Here is a 16033-nt window from a genome sequence, read left to right on the forward strand (position 1 = left end):
GTGCGGGGGCGCATTATGGGGGCATTTGCGGTCCTGAGCGTGCGGCGCTGAACTACAGCGCAGTGCATCTCGGGAGGCCCCCTCCAAGCTTTGTGGGAAGCAACTGACTCGGTGAGAGGAGGGCGGTTGCCGACGCCGGCGGGGACGTTTACACCCCGCCCAGTCTTCTCCGATCCTCCGTCGGCTCGGCGTGCCCCCCACTTCCTGCAGGATGGGGCGAGGGGCCGCCGCCGTCCTCGGGATGCTGAGCGCCCATCCTCTCTCCCCAGCCCACCATGTCCGGCTGCGAGCTGCCTGTGGGCACCTGCCCGGACATGTGCCCAGCCTCCGAGCGCGCCCGACGCAAAAAGGAGGGCCGCCTGCATCGCTTCGAGGTGGCGCCGGGCTGCTGCGGGAGCTGGCCCCGCGCTGACCCGCAGCGCGCCGTGAAGGAGTACAGCCGGCCGGCCGCCGGCAAGGCCCTGCCCCCGCCGAGCCAGCTCCGGCCGCCGGCCGTGCTGCTGGCCACCGTGCGCTACTTGGCCAGCGAGGTGGCGGGACGCACCGACGCATCGTGGCGGACCGGCTGCGCGCCGTGCGTCTGGACCTGGCCCTGCAGAGCGCGGGCGACGCCGAGGCAGCGGTGGTGCTGGAGGCGGCGCTGGCCGTGCTGCTGGCCGTGGTGGCGCAGCTCCGGCCCAATGCCGCGTACGGGCTAGTGGACCGGGCGCTGCTGCAGGGCCAGGTGCAGGAGGGCTTCGGTTCGCTGCGGCGCTGCTACGCGCGGGGCGCAGGGCCGCACCCCCGCCAGGCCGCCTTCCAGGGCCTCTTTCTGCTCTATAACCTGGGTGAGTCGGGGCCCCAGCGGCGGGACAGGACGCGGAGGTCCCGTATGTGGACAGTGGATGCCGGGAAGGAAAGAGAAGCTTTCAAATCTCACCCTTAGCCCCTCCCCCTCCCTGCCGCTTAAATGTGTGTCAAGTCAGAGCACGAGATCCACCAACCAAGACATTTAGATCCTTTCTGTGGATGGAGGGTGCATTCTGATAAGTAATATTCTATTTAAATGTAATAAAATGCTGTTGACTTCACCACCCACTAATGGGTCAGAGGCCTCAGCTTACAAAAGCGGCCAAAGGTCCCAGGTGTCTGATTCTTGGAAGGGAAGCAGGGGCAGTATCTCCTCGAAGAAATGGCCTTGCCAAAGGGATAGGGAAGATGGTGCCGAGCCGGGGCCCTGACCTGTGGGGCAGGTGGGGCAGTGGAGAAAGAACTGGGTTTCAAGTCAGAAACCTGGGATTTGATTGCTCTGGTCCTACTACATACGAACTGTAGGACAGTTCAAGTCTCAGGCGAGTTGTTAAATTATCTGGGCCTTTCCCCCTCATCCATGAACACTGCTTCGCTTTATTATAAGGATCTAAACTGTTTGAAGGGGCAACCTCAGTCAGATAGGGCTCAGGAAGGGCTGATGGGAAAGGTGAAGGTGGGCTTGGCCTAGGGGAGGGGCGTGGCCAGGTGGGTGGGTAGCAGGACTGAGTGGGGAGGTGGGCTTGGTGGAGGACTGGAGCCCCTGGGGGCTCAGGTGGGTGGGGGCGGCAGAAGCGGATGGGATGAAAGCTGGGCCTGGTCCTGGCAGACTCGTGTGGTCCTCATCCCAGCTTTCTGCCCTCACAGGCTCAGTGGAGGCCCTTCACAGTGTTCTGCAGCTGCCAGCTGCCCAGCGCTCCTGCCCAGCCCTACGGACGGCCCTGGCTGTGGACGCAGCCTTCCGGGAAGGCAATGCTGCCCGCCTGTTCCGCCTGCTCCGCACCCTGCCATACCTGCAGAGCTGCGCCGTGCAGTGCCACGTGGGCCATGCCCGCCGCAGAGCCCTGGCCTGCCTCAATCGTGCCCTGAGCACCCCCAAGGGCCAGACCTTACCCCTGGGATACATGGTCCACCTGCTGGCCCTGGATGGGCCCGAGGAGGCACGGGACCTGTGCCAGGCCCATGGACTGCCCTTGGTTGGACAGGACAGAGTTGTGTTCCAGAGGGGTCACTATGCTGAGGAGGGGCTGCCGCCCGCGGGGTCCTGCAAAGTGTTGGTGGGAAGCAAGCTTGGAGGGCGCTCCCTGGAGGAAGTAGTCATGGCGGAGGAGGAAGAGGTGGGTGGGGACAGGTCCAAGCCCCTTGAGTAAGGAGATACTGTGCAGTCTCCCAGAGCCCAGGACCGGGTCTGAGCACTCAGGCCCCTTTTCTCATGATTCCCACACAATAAAAGGAACTTGTTTTGTAAGGACAGTAGCTAGGCTTGATTTATTTGGGGAAGGGCAGGAAGGAGTTGAGAAATGTGAGGTATGAGGGTGGAGGAACCCAGAGTGGGCAAGGCCCTATTTGCCCTGGGCCTCAGTCTCCCTGCTGGTCCCTGAGGAGTAGCCCTGGTGGACTCGGAGCTGGCATCTAAGGTTGGCATGCATACTATCCTCACCCACCCACCACCAAGAGCAACAAGGTTTTGCCATTCCCACCATCCCTGCCTCCTTTTCTCTACCCTCTCAACCAAGAGCCAGGATGAGGGAGATTCATTCAGGGCTTGTCACTCCCCTCAGGTGACCACAACTGGCAGGGCCCTGAGCTGTTACCCAGAAGCTGGAAAGGATCCCATAGTGTGACCTCCCTTGGCATCAGGGAAGACTGAGACACCCAAAGAAAACGAGTGGGGAGAGGGTTCAGATTAAGGGGGGGTAGTGGTGAGCGGAGGAAGGAGGGCTGGGTTCAGAGGTCAGCCACGGGCCTCATGGTGGCTGCTGCACCCTCCAGGGCCGCCACCACAATGCTGAGCTGCCTCTGCACCTCAGCCCAGGCTGCAGATCCTGGGTCTGTGTCGATGGCCCTGATACAGGCATTGGCCAGGCCTGGGAATGTAGCTACGACGCTTTTACGAGGAGCCCAGAGCACGTGGCTACCAGGAGAAATAGGGAGCATCAGGGTTATTTGCTTCAGCCTGGAATGGGCTCAGCTCCTGGACAGAGCCAGGCACAAAAGCACCTCCCACTGCCTCTAAAAGCTGCGGCTCTTACTGGTAGCAGAGGTAAATTCTAGTCCCAGCGTGACCGTGACTGATTTTCATCCCTTCCTTTGAGCCTGATTCCCTTAAAGGCCAGTGAAATGCTGGCATTCTCCTCCCTCGGTGCCCATTACCCAGCCTCACCCCACTGCACCTCCCAGGAGCTTTGGGACAGGCTCACCTATAGTAGCGTTCCTCTGGGAAGGCTCGAGGGTTCAGGAAGGCCCGTTCCAGGAGCATCAACTGGTCATTGAGCATCCGTACCTGCAGGGGGCTGGAGGTGGCAGGACTTGCTGGTCACTCTGGAGCCAGCAGCCCAGCTGCCAGCCTGCATCTTGCCCTGGATGCCGCCCTCCCAGGCACCTGCTTGCTGCCCTTGCTCACTCGAAGGTGCCCTTCTGCAGCGCTGATATGCGTTGGCCCAAGGCCACAGCTGCCCCCTCGAACTTCTCCACTGCAGTCACCAGAGGCCCTGTGGGGACAGCCAGCATCTTAGCCCGGGGAATTCAGGCTTCCCTGTGCCTCCTGTCAGGGGGCCTTCATACCCAGGCTGATGTTGTGCTTCTCCAACAGGGCCCCCAAGGACAGCTGGGCAGCCTGCAGGAAGCTTCGGAGGGTCTCACTGTAGTCACTGACGTTGAGAGGCAGGAAAAGGCTGTCACTGAGCCGAAGAAGCACGTTCCCCGCCGTCCTGGCCACGGCCCGGTGGCTGCTGAAGCCTGCAGAGAGGGCGACGAGGCCAGGGCTCAGTCTTCAGCCCGTCCTCCTCCAGCCTCAGGATGCTCTTGACCCCGTCCTCACCGGGGTCCACAAACTTGTCCACGTAACCAAAGGTGTCGAAAGCCGTGTGGTAAGTGGGGTAGATCCGGGCTGAGGTCTTGCTCTGGAGAAACAAAGTCCAGAGGTGACAGGCTTGAGATGGGCAGTGGGAGGAGGTGGGCCTACAGTGAGCTACAACATATATACATTCCCTGAAACCATTGCCCATCCATGAGGTAGTTCCTAGAATTCCCACTTTACAGAAGAAGAAACTCATGCTCAGAGAGGTTAAGTAACCTGCTTGATATCACACAGCTAATAAGTGGCAGGGCTGGGTCAGGTGCCAGTTTCCTGTTTCACATGAAGAAGAGCCCAGAGCTTTGGAGTTGGACAGGATTTAAATCTACCTTCACTACCCAGGAACAGGAAGGGAGAGACTTTTGGAGACACAGGCTGGGTATTCTATAATCCCCTATCTCATTCACTCTCACACCAATGCATTTAATCTATCCTGAGATAAACTTTTCTCCTATTTTAAAGATTCTGGAATCAAGATGCTTACAGTCAGTGTTCTACGCTTAACTGGCAGTGCAGTTTCCCCCCTCCTGAAGAGTGCCTGTCATGTGCATCTTACAGTCAATAGCATCTTAAATTTGATGTTAGATGAGCCTAAGCAGATTCCCTGAGAAGAAAGTTGGGCGAGGTAGCACAGCTACTGAGTGAGTGATGGAGCCGATTCAGACTGCTCTAGAGAAGCCAGGAGAGGCGGGGCTGGCGAGTGGAGCAGAGTACAGAGCTGGGAGACGGAGCGGTGCGGCTCACCTGGTCATAGGTGTAGGTGATGTCCATGGAGGAGATGCCCAGGAAGTGAATGAAGGGCGCGTAGTCGCTGCCAGCACCCAGAGAGCCCACGCTGCGGGAAGGAAGATGGATGGGCTGGAGGCTGCTGGGCCGGCCCGCCCGCCTGGGCCCCGGCCCCGGCCCCGTTCCGGCCCCGGGCTCACCTGGGGACCAGGCCATACACTGGACTGCTTCGGTTGAAATGCCGGATCCAGTTGTCGTAGATGCTGAGGCTGCCCGGGCCTGGTGCGGGGATCTGACCGGAGGGGAATGTAGTCTCGGGGTTGGCCCCTCCCAGACCCAACAATTAACGGGTCCTCTGCCCGGCCCACCCTAGTCTCCAGCCAACGCACAGTCCTGCGGGTCCTACAAGGCCCGCCTCCGGTCTCAGTCCCACCCCCAGCCCCCGCCCACAATCAGGGCCAGCTCCAGCCCCGCCCACAATCAGGGCCAGCTCCAGCCCCGCCCACCCCGTAGCCCCGCCCCCGGCCGTCCGCCCCGCCCCCTTCACCTGTTTGGCTGCGGAGAAGATGACGCTTTGGACCGGGGGCGTCCCCTGCGCCCTCAGGGTGGCGTTGGCTGTGGGGGGACCAGAGAAGGGCTCTACCCCGACCCCAGCCCCTCTATCTGCCCCCTCCCCAGGCAGCCCAGTCTCCCCCATACCAAACACCGAGATGTCCACGTTGATGTAGGCCACGGCGCGCTCCTGCAGCTTGCAGAAGAACTCCTGCGGGGAGGGGCGGCGTCAGCCCGGCACTGCCCGGCCCGCGATCCCCTTGATCGCCGGCCCTGGAGGCTCACTCACCTCCGTGAATTCTGTGGAGCCAATGAGCCCAAACTCCTCTGCCCCCCAGCTCGCAAACACGATCGATCTGCGGGGGCGCCAGGTTCCTGGGGCAGGGATACAGGGTTAGAGGGCAGGGCCCCCCAGATCCTGGGGTGACTCAGAAAGGTTGGGGACGTGGAGAGGGCGGAGGGCTGGAGGTCGGTCCTGGTACCTCTCCAGCCAAGTCTTCCCAGAGGCTCCCTCCTCTGCTGTGACACCCCACCAGCACCCCAACATTGCCCTCAACACCAGTATCCCTCAGTCAGGTGGTCCCCTCCCCGGGCGCCCTGCCTCCCTCTTCGTTAGAGGCGCGCTTGAGAAGGCCTCCTGACCCTCCAGCTCCAACTCCCTTCTCCGCCCACCATCCTAGAAACACTGGCCCACAGGCTTCCCCTGGGGAAGCCCTCAGATAGTTTCTTTGTAGCCATCACACTTGTCCTTACACGCAGGCGCTCTGGGGTGCACGGTGTGACCTCCGGTGCTTAGGGGCCTGACATGTAGTGGCACCGAGACACATGTGCTGAGTTAAGGACTGTCATTCCTGCCTCAACTGGGCTGAAGCTCGCGGAGGAAGAGCCTGGACACTGCCTTGCTCACAGCGGCATCTAGGCCTCCCTCCATCCAGGGCCACAACAGGCTCTCAGAAGCTACTGTAGGAATTAATCAGTGGTCCGGTCCGGTCCCTGTACCACACTGGACTACTCGAGGCCACGGCTGGTGTCCACACCTGTCTGCCTCCAGGGCCCTCAGGCACAAGGGGGCGCTGGAGAATGCGACAGGAGGTGGGACGATGTCCAGAGCCAGGAAGGAGTGGGTTTGGAGGTGACCTCCCGGGGGACAGTTCCTGGGTCGGGGGGGGGAGGGGCTCACCCTTCTTTAGCAGGGTCCCCAGGACGCGGGAGAGCTCCAGGAGGACAGCAGTGCCACTGCTGGGGTCCACGGCCCCGTGCACCCAGCTGTCCCGGTGGTTTCCATAGAGCACATAGCGGTCTGGGGGGAGGAGGAGAATCAGAAGCCAGAGAAGAGGGTGGGTCAGCCAGGCAGGGGGAGGGCGCAGTCAGGGGGCTCAGAGCAGGGCTGCTCCTGGGGGCTCACCAGGCTCCACAGCCCCGCGGATGATCCCCAGGACGTTGGAGGAGTTCCGCAGCTCCAGGCGGTTGTGCACACTCAGGTTCACCTGGCTGGGGAGTGAAGGGGACGGCAGATGTTGGCCCTGCTCCCCCACCCCCACCTCTCCCGCCGCTCTCTGCCCCAGTGCAAGAGAAACAGGCCCGGGGCGGAACAGGACAGGGAGTGCCCAGAAGTACCAGGAGAGGCAGTAAGGCTAGAGCCCAGCTCTTCTGATTCCTGTTCTCCTTTTCATTCCCTCCCTCGCTCAGTGCTTATCAGATACTTGGTGATGCCGGCACCGCACCAGGGTCTGGGCCAGTGGTCGGCAAACTCATTAGTCAACAGAGCCAATGTCAACAGTACAACGATTGAAGTTTCTTTTCAGAGCCAATTTTTTTAAACTTAAACTATATAGGTAGGTACATTGTTATTAAGTTAATTAGGGTACTCCTAAGCTGGCCTTTGCTAAAAACGTCCTCAATCTGAGGGGTCGACCTCAGCGAACGTACCCCCACTTCTTCTATCGCCACTTCTTCAAAATAGACTTGCCCAGGCTGAAAACTGACTTCTGCGCATGGGCCACGAAGTTTCAATCGCACTGTACGTGTGCGCCCGCACATGGTATTTTGTGGAAGAGCCACACTTAAGGGGCCAAAGAGCCACATGTAGCTTGTGAGCCGCGGTTTGCCGACCACTGGTCTGGGCAGTGATGGACATGGACCCAGCCTTTGGGGGCCTCCCTCTCCTGAGCCAGACCACGATGAAGCAAACTGCAGTGGATGCGTGACAGGCTCCGTGGTGGCGGGGAAGGTTAGTGCCGACAGGAATGGCAGGAGCCCCGGGAAGGGCGTTCCTGGCAGAGGGGACAGCAAGTGCAGAGACCCTGATTTGGGAATGAGCTTGGTGTGCTCAAGAGAGGGGGCGACTGGAGCGTGGAGGTCTGAGATAGAGCAGGGGTACCCCACAGGGACTTGGGGGCCACACGGCTGTCTCACTGGTTCCCCAAGGACAAGACAGACATTTTGGAGTCAAGGGAGGGCTTGGGAGAGAAGTAAGGGAAAGGCCAGGCCTTGCTGTGGGCAGAGGGGAAACTCGGGGTCAGGGAAGCATAACTAGGGAGGGGAGAGGAGGTTGAGGGAGGAGGGGCCCAGCTCACCTGCCTGCGTACATACCACCAGGCTCGAAGCCCGGGCCCAACTTGTAGTCACAGCCCAGTGCTCCCTGCCAGTCAGCCTGGGCTGAGGGTCCTTGGAGGTTACTGGGGAGAAGAGGGAGAGCCTCAGAGCGAATATGGGTGTGGGGGCAGAAATGTGGAGGCCCTTGGAGGAGGGGCAGGAGACCCCAGGGCACAAGCTCACCAGAGAAGGACTTTGGCATCCTCGAAGCCAATGGGCTGAATGGGAATTGGGGGAAATCCGGAGGCAGTGGCTGGGTCCAGGCGAAAGGAAGAGGGGTTGGCTGGAAGGTAGGGAGTCAGGGGGTCCCCAAAATACTCATAGTAGGAGCCTCGTTCCACCCCAGAGGGAGGCAGGTGCCAGGAGTGCGGGAAGGTCTCGTTGGGCAAGCTCCGTCCGTCATTGATGTCTGCGGGGTCCGTGTACACCAGCACCCCAGCCACCTCGTGCTTGGCAGCGTTCACAGCCTGCAGGAGGGGGAGGAGGCGGGGGAGGCTACGTTCAGGGAGGGTGAGGAGGATGCACACCTATGTTCTGGCTGTGAAGCCAGGCCAGATCTGTCTCCCACTGGCAGGATGATGCCAACCCAAGTCAGCCTCAAAAAGGAAGGAAATTCTGATACAACATTGATGAACTGTGGAGAGCGGCTACAGTGTTTGGACAGGTTCAAGCCTCGGACTAATGAGAGGGCACAGTCCTCTCATTGCCACGTGCAAGTCCCAGCTTGGAGGGCAGAGCCCTCCCAGCACAATTATAGCCAACAGCTGCAGTTGTAAGCTTGAACCTATGGTCTGAACACGTGGCCCCAGGTGCCTGAGTGATGTGGGTTTGATAGAGTTCAGGTGCATGTCGTTGAGTAGGATTGAAACCCACAAGAACGTTGTAAACATTTTGACCACGGCCTTACTGTGCCTCGTGGAATCTGGCTATAAAATGAAGACACGGCTTGTAGTCCGTGACGCTGTCTCTCCATCAGAGAGGGCAGCGTCCCACCTAGCGCCCAGCTTTATTCCCTTGTCTGTCTTTTCTAATCCTTCCCCGCCCCCTCACTTCCTCCTGTCCACTGCTGGGCCCCACTCCCCACCCAGCGCCCTGCCCTGGGGACTGCTGCTCACCTTGGCCCCGCGTCCTACACCCCCGTAGCGGGTCAGGGCGATGGTGCCTTTGAGTTGGATGCCCTGAGCCTGTAGCTCCTTAAAGTCGTCTTCTGAGCCCCGGTTGGCGTAGACGAGGAGGCCCTAGACCCAAGAGGAGGTGACCCTGAGGGCCAGGCCCAGGGAAGGTGGAAGGGGAAAGGAGAGGGGCAGCTGGGTGGCAGGATAAAGGGTTTGGATTGCAAGCTCCCCAAGGTCAGTCACACCTGGTTTCCTGGTGTCCAGGGACCGTGTATCTGGCCCGGCCTAGAGCAGGAGCCATTCGTGTTTGTTGAGTGACTAAGGGATTGGGCGATAGAAGTAGCAATGGAGTGTGGAGCTGAGTAAACTCTGGGGTTGGGGGAGCTGAGCCCCAGTCGGGACATTTCTCAAGTGCCCCTGAGTCAGGGTGGGAGAAGCTGGAGTGGGAGCCGGGCAGCTGGGCCATGGCAGTGGGAGGGTGTATTCTAGGCCCACCTGTGGGGTTCCGGGGGGGGCGTAGGCAGCATAGGGTGGCACCACATCAGGCCCCCCCTGCTCCCCAGTCAGGTTCTCTTCGCTCTGGCGACAGGAGAAGAGGATGGTCCCAGTGGGACCCACTGTGGAAGGGGGGCAGTGTTAGGAGCTTACCATCGAGCCTGCAACCAAGGGACCAGGTACATGCCCGAGGTATGTGCCCGAGGTATTGCCCGTGGGCCCCACAGCTCCCCACCCCACAGGCATCCCTCAGCCAGTGAGGCGGGACCTCACCAATGGCCACGTGGTTCGGCCGCTCCTGGCTGGGGAAGGACAGCAGCACTTCGTAGGTGGACGCCTCCGCCGAGTCCAGACCTGACTCTGGGTCCCGCCAGCGCCGCAGCAGCAGCTGCACCAGCGCCTCATCCCGGGGGCTGGAGGCCAGGTGTGGCTCCCTGGAGAGCTCTCTGCAGGGTGGGCAGAGGGGGGCAGGCCCAGGGTCAGGGCGGGGCCTCTGGCAAACAGAAGGGGCCGGTAGAAAGGCCTCTCACCTAAGATTCTCCCGGATCCTGCTGGCGTCCAGCTGCCCCATGATGGTCTCAAGGATCTCTGGGTCCAGGTCCTGGGAGGCTGAGGCACTGGGTGCTGGCGGGTTGGCTCCCTTGGGGATGGCAGAGTGGCCCAGGATGATCCCTAGCCCCAAGAAGGCCGCGGCCCCGGCCACCCCCCCAAGCACCTTCCCCCACTGCATCCTGCGGAGTCTTGGCCAGCTAGGGTGGCTTCTTATAGACGGGGTGCCAGGCCTAGTGAAGTACCCATCTTATATAAAAACTGCTGTTTGAAATTTTCGCTCACTGTCGGGGAAAGGGAGGGAAAACCTGCAGGGAGGGCCTGGAGCTGCTCACATCACCACAGTGTCTGTACCTTTCACCTGGAAAAGACCTCCAGGGGCATGACCTCCGCACAGGGCCACTGAGGCCCAGGGAGGGACCCCAGTGTCTCAGTAACACGGAGGCCCGGCCAGGACTCTGAGCCCGTGTCCAGGCATCCCTGCCTGTCTCCTCGGTGCCACTGGTTCCAGCACAGCCAGCGCTGGCTGCTGGAGCAGGTTTGCGCTTAGATCCCATCCTTCCGCCCAGCGCGTGGCTCAGTGGTTGAGCATCGACCTATGAACTGGAAGGTCCAGGTTTGGTTCCCGGTCAGGGCACATGCCTGGGTTGGGGACTCGATCCCCAGTAGCAGACGTGAGGGAGGCAGCGGATCCATGATTCTCTCTCATTGATGTTTCTATCTTCCTTTCTGTCCCCCTTCCTCTCTGAAATCAATAAAAATATATTTTTTAAAAAGTAAAATAAATCCCATGGACTCCACCATGTGGGAAGTGCCCTACAGAAGGAGGACCATGCGCTCCCAGCGAGGAGAATGAGGAGTTCTGTCTGGCAGGGACCATTGGAGGGGATCTTCCAAGGATGAGAAGGAATTTAGACCCAGAGGGCGAGGGACTGGCCATCCGTACAGACGGCCTATGTGCCAAGGCTGGGCGAGGGGGAGAGGGAGACACGAAGAACTCAGCACAGATAATGAGCCTCTTCCAAATCTCACAGAGCCAAGCAGCCTGGGAACGTCCCTGGAGCTCAAGCTGTGCCTCCTCCCACCTCCCATGTTATCCTGCCTTGGCACCCAGCCAGGCTGCTGCCCATTGACAGGCCCAAAGATGCCGGAAGAGCTGAGGGAGCTGGGCCATGGTGGACTGTGTGTGTGTGTGTGACCCACAGCCCCCTCTAGGAGCAGCCCCCTTTCTGCTCACACCCCCACCTGCCCCGGGCCCCACCGTGCCATCTCCCTGTGCTGCTGGTCAGGAGGGTTGCATGTTAGCATAGGAGGGCTGAGGTGGGGAAGGGGGTGCGGGGAGTGTGAACAGTGACTTCGGGGACATGCACCAGGAAGCCCGCCGTTCCTGGCCAGGTGGTTATCAGCACCCAGGTGATTGACCTTGGGGCTTATCAGAAGCCTGTCAGGGTGGAGAGCACACACATTCCCTAGGAGGACACAGGACAGTTACCGCAGGAAGGCAGTGGGACGCCAAGGTCGGCTGGTAAACTGAGGAAGAGACATGGCGATGACATCACAAGGTACAGCTTTATGGTCCCGTCCCACCCCCTCCTGGAAGGATTTAGTCCCTTGAACATGTGAAGTTACAAGCACGACATCTGGACAAGAGTATGTGACCTCTGAGTGGGCTACTCCACCTGAGTGTAACGTGTGTGTGTGTGTGTGTGTGTGTGTGTGTGTGTGTAGGGAGGGAGGGAGAGAGAGAGAGAGAGAGAGAGAGAGAGAGACCCCTGAGAACTCTGGCGCAGGCTGTGGGAGTCAGCTGGTGTCTACACTGCTGTAGGCACCAGACGCTGATTTGATCAATCTTCCTTCCCCTGTCTTAGTGGGGTGGGTGGCGCGGCCCCTCCCTGGACATTTTGAACTGTGGGTGTTGATGAAAATCACCTGAGGTAGCCAATGCATTTGATTCCCTTTATCTTCTCACCTCACTCCCAGGATCATGCTGACTCTGAGTTCTCCAGTCTCTCCGGGACTGCCAATCCCTCTGTGCCAGCTCCTTGCCCCTCTCCCTCACCTCCCTCCTTGCCCAGACTCAGTCCCTTGCAAAGCCTCTCACCCCGCGTGATCCTCTCTGCTTTGGTCACAGTCACTGGGTAAAGCCCCAACCTGGTTATAGCCAACCCACCACCCACTCTGCCCCTGCCCCCTGGCCCCTAATGTGCCCGCAGAGCCACACGGCCCCGCTGATGTTGCTTTAAATGTATGACCCCACACCTCAGGCAGGCCCCCGGGACTGCCCAGCAGTCCTGCCATCTTTCCTGTCCACTCTCTCCCTCCCGGGCTCCTCTGTTCTCAAGCCTCCAACACGGTCGCCTCCACCCTCTCTCTCAGCCAGTGACTGTGCTTCCCTATTTCCCCCCATAGAATTGATTGCTTCTTTTTATTTAAATGATTTACCATAGAAAGTATTACATGTCTTTTTTCCCCATGACCTCTCCCTGCCCACTTCCGCCCCCAGCACAGCCTTCCCCCCCTACTGTGTCCATTGGCTATGCTTATATGCATGCTTACAAGTCCTGATTCTTATGTCCTTCTCTCCCCCTCTCCCTTCCTCTCTGAAATCAATAAATATATATATTTTTAAAAAGGTCAACTTCGCTCCATGTTGCCAAATCCAGTTCTGTCCTCTTTTTTTAATTTTATTTTTTGTATAAATATCTTGGAGTTAGGTTTTACTCCGCTTTCTCTCATATCCTACCTTGGGTCTATGTATCAGTAAATCCTGCCGGCTGAGCCTCAAAAGAAACCTGGAGCTCATCCTGGCCCCAACTCCCCATCTCTCCTTTGGGGAGCACCGGAAGGCGCGCACCGGATCTCTGCAGAATGGAAAGCTGACCTGAAGCAGTCAGCTCCTCGGCACCGGGCGTTCATGCTCCAGCTGTCTGGGATTGAAGGAGTGTCCAGGGCAACAACAGGGATACAAAAGCACCCCTGGACCCCTGGGAAGTAGACCCCACTGCAGCCAGCCATGGTGGGGTCTGCATCACACAGGTGCCCTCAGGAGACAGGACGTGGGACCTCACAGGCCTCCAGAGCAGACGTTTCTGACGGGAGACGCCATGGGATGGAGGGGATGCTGCCAGATTGCAGGGTCGGGCATCCTCAGGCAGGAATGGCAGGACCTTGAGGCTGGGCAGGAATGGGGAGCCTGCTGGGAGCACAGGTACCCCAACCTGCTTCCCCTGGGCCTCTCAGAGGTGTGGGTAGATCCACTGGAGGTCAGCTCATAATCGCCGACGTTCACTGAATGCTAACAGTTCGCCCGGCTGAGTAGGATTCAGGGAGAGGCCACACCTCCTGCAGCCTCATCCAGGAGCTACACCACCTCGCGGACACGAGGCAAGAGAAAGGACTCCATTCCACGCCTCACAAGAGAGAGGGGCCATGGGACACACAGGACGGGGTTTGCCAGCCCAGCCCTGGTGTCTTTTGTTTTCTAACCCAGCCTCAGTGTCTTTTTTAAAAAAGTATATTTTTATTGATTTTAGAGAGGAAGGGAGGGGAGAGAAACATTAATAATAAGAGAGAATCATTGATTGGCTTCCTCCTGCACGTCTCCACTGGGGATTGAGCCCACAACCCAGACATGTGTCCTGACTGGGAATTGAACCGTGACCTCCTGGTTCATAGGTCAAGGCTCAACCGCTGAGCCACACCAGCTGGGTGCGGCCCCAGCGTCTTAATAACAGAGGCCTGGAAGATCTGAGCCAAGCAGGTGACTGACACAGTAGCCTACTTTGACTAGCAGTTCTGGGAAGAGTGTGTGTGTGAGAGAGCGGGGGGGAGAGAGAGAGAGAGAGAGAGAGAGAGAGAGAGAGAGAGAGAGAGAGAGAATGACTATTAAGAGACTGGTAGTGTCCTAGGGCCCAGGGCCCAGGCAGCTTTGCTTTGGGGGCTCCCCTTGAAAAGGCCTGCTGACTGGGCTGCAGTACTGGTGGGACTTGGTGTCAGCAGGAGTGGCTGTTAGGGACTGAGCTCAGGGCAGTGCAATGCTGGGCCCTGGGCCACTGGGAAGTAGCCAGGATGCACTTAGGGCACCTGTCAGCAATTTCTGTGGTTTAGAGACAAGTGGAAAGTGGGGAGGGGCTCTGTAACAGACTCCATTTCCTACAGCGGAGTCTTATCAATGTAGCCATATGGGCTTGCTTTCCCAGGCTGAGATGCTAGAGGTTTCTAGAGGAAGCAGCTCAAATGGGACCATCCTGATGCCTATGTACTGTTGCTAGAAGTCCTTAAGTGGTTAAAAGTATTTAACCACTAGGCTGTTGGTCCAACTCTCCTCCCTCAATCTCATCATTGGATGATTCCCTTCGGGAAAATGGGTCACTGGTCGGCTGGAACAGTGGTCCGGAACTGGTCAGGAAGTGAGATGAGGGATGCCTGGGACACCTAAAGCCATCGGGCAAGGAGGGTGGGTCTTGGGAGGGGTGGGCTGCTAAGGAGAGCTCTGCTCGGCTCAGCCTGAAGCTGTGACCAAATCAATCCTTCACTAATCAAGTCTGTCATCAGTTACTGGTCTGGGCATGGTAGTGGGTCTGGTCTAAGTCAGGTCTGAGGAGGGGCCACAAACCTGAATTTCCATCCTCTTGGCTAGTGTCCCCCTGCAGTGGGTATAAAGCGGAAACATGGTTACAGCCCTTTCCATGAGGTACTAGAGGATTTCTGCCCAGTAAGTAATGTCACCCTCAGAGTTATAGGGCTTTGAAAAAACTACCCTATATGGCATTGACCAATTTTGTATACAATTTAGCAATATTTCAGGATTCCTTCTTTTTCCCCCCCACTTGACTACGTATGTGTCAGTTTCTTGTATTCTCATTTAAACTGGCTTTGTCATCTTGCTGTTATCTCTCTTAAGGAGTTGAAAATAAAAAACAAATAAAAAGATGGGAGCACAGGCCTTGTCTAGTTGTATGGGAATTATCGCTAAGTTTCTGAATATTCTACCTATTCTCTCTCTCCTTACACCAAGAATCATGGGGCTAGAAGGAAAGGCTCCCTGGGACTAGACAGACACTGAGGGCAGCAAGGCCGGTGGACACAAGCCCTGAAGGCCTATGGGTGACCAGGACACAGTGACCACAGCTGGGAGCTCAGGAAGCCAGTCCTGAGGAGGGTAGGGGCCAGCACGGTGGCCCAGGACAGGGAGAGCCCTACAGATGAAGGGAGTGAGGTCTCAAGGGAGGCCCCAGAAAGCCCTGGCTGGAGGGTGAAGGTTGGGTGGGGGTGGGGATTCAAATTCCAGATGAAACTCCAGCCTGAAGGGTGCTGGGCCCCTGGGGAGCTCTTACTAACTGCCCGCCCCCCATGACATGACTGACAAAGGGGAAGAGACGGACCCAGTGGGGTCACAAGGTGGGAAACGGTTCTTCTCGCCCCTCCCTAGAGCATCTGCCCTTTGGAGTTAGACCTGGTACCTCATCCTCCTCGCAAGGGGTGTGGCCCCTCCCAGTCCTGCCCCAGTGCTTATCACAGGTACATGACCTTGAGGCTGACACTAACCAGGCCTGGAACCTCCTCAGGGTTGGGAGAAATTCAGCACCAGCAAACCCCGTGGGAGACACAGGAGGGCATCCAGGAACCAAGCTCCGTTTGGAGCTGGTGGCCTCCTGCTCCACCTGCTTTTCAGGGTCTCACAGACACAGCAGGGAGCCTCCGCTCAGCTCTAGGGAGTTTATTGCTGTTGGAGTGGCTTCCTGAGGAGGTGCCCGGTCTCTGGCCACGGGCCATCCAAGGCTGACGCTGGTTTCTGTGGTCATGGGCAGCCTCAGGCTACAGGGTGAGCAGGGATGCCTTCTGGACGCTGGGTTGTTGCGGGCAAGGAGAGAGAGGTGTCCCCCCTCACCAGTTGCCGTGGGGCTCCCTGTCCACCTGGAACAGCACTATTCCCTGGCCAGCCTGCTCTTCCTCCTGGACGTCCTGCTCTTCCTCCGGGGCAGCCTTCCCTTCCTCCGGAACAGCCTTCAGTTCCTCCATTAGGATGTTATACAACAAGTCCGGCTAGAACAAAGGGTTGCAGGGGCGAGAGGTGGGTAGCTGACCTGGGCAGGACCGCCTGAGGCTCCCAGCAGGGAGCTGGGCTGGGAGGCAG

At 58.8% G+C, this 16033-nt stretch overlaps 2 protein-coding genes across 2 annotated transcripts; one reads left to right on the top strand and one right to left on the bottom strand.

The window, feature by feature from the left end:
• On the top strand, positions 1–2257 carry LOC102419771 (SAC3 domain-containing protein 1-like). Its single transcript, XM_014446708.2, is given in 4 exon segments — positions 1–111; positions 270–546; positions 549–827; positions 1657–2257. Coding segments are annotated over 3 exon segments (1053 nt in total). The 5' UTR covers positions 1–111; positions 270–275; the 3' UTR covers positions 2160–2257.
• On the bottom strand, positions 2250–10078 carry LOC102420089 (N-acetylated-alpha-linked acidic dipeptidase-like protein). Its single transcript, XM_006104340.3, has 18 exons — positions 9879–10078; positions 9622–9794; positions 9349–9470; positions 8854–8976; positions 7922–8205; positions 7720–7821; positions 6549–6634; positions 6324–6443; positions 5433–5518; positions 5291–5354; positions 5139–5206; positions 4792–4883; positions 4610–4700; positions 3830–3911; positions 3574–3747; positions 3413–3500; positions 3210–3302; positions 2250–2923 (listed from the first exon to the last, which is right to left on the bottom strand). Exons 1-18 carry the CDS (start codon positions 10076–10078, stop codon positions 2737–2739), a joined length of 2235 nt encoding a protein of 744 aa, XP_006104402.1. The 3' UTR covers positions 2250–2736.
• Positions 10079–16033: the final 5955 nt, after the last annotated feature.

Source organism: Myotis lucifugus, unplaced genomic scaffold (assembly GCF_000147115.1).
Source record: "Myotis lucifugus unplaced genomic scaffold, Myoluc2.0 scaffold_562, whole genome shotgun sequence".
Taxonomy (NCBI): Eukaryota; Metazoa; Chordata; class Mammalia; order Chiroptera; family Vespertilionidae; genus Myotis; species Myotis lucifugus.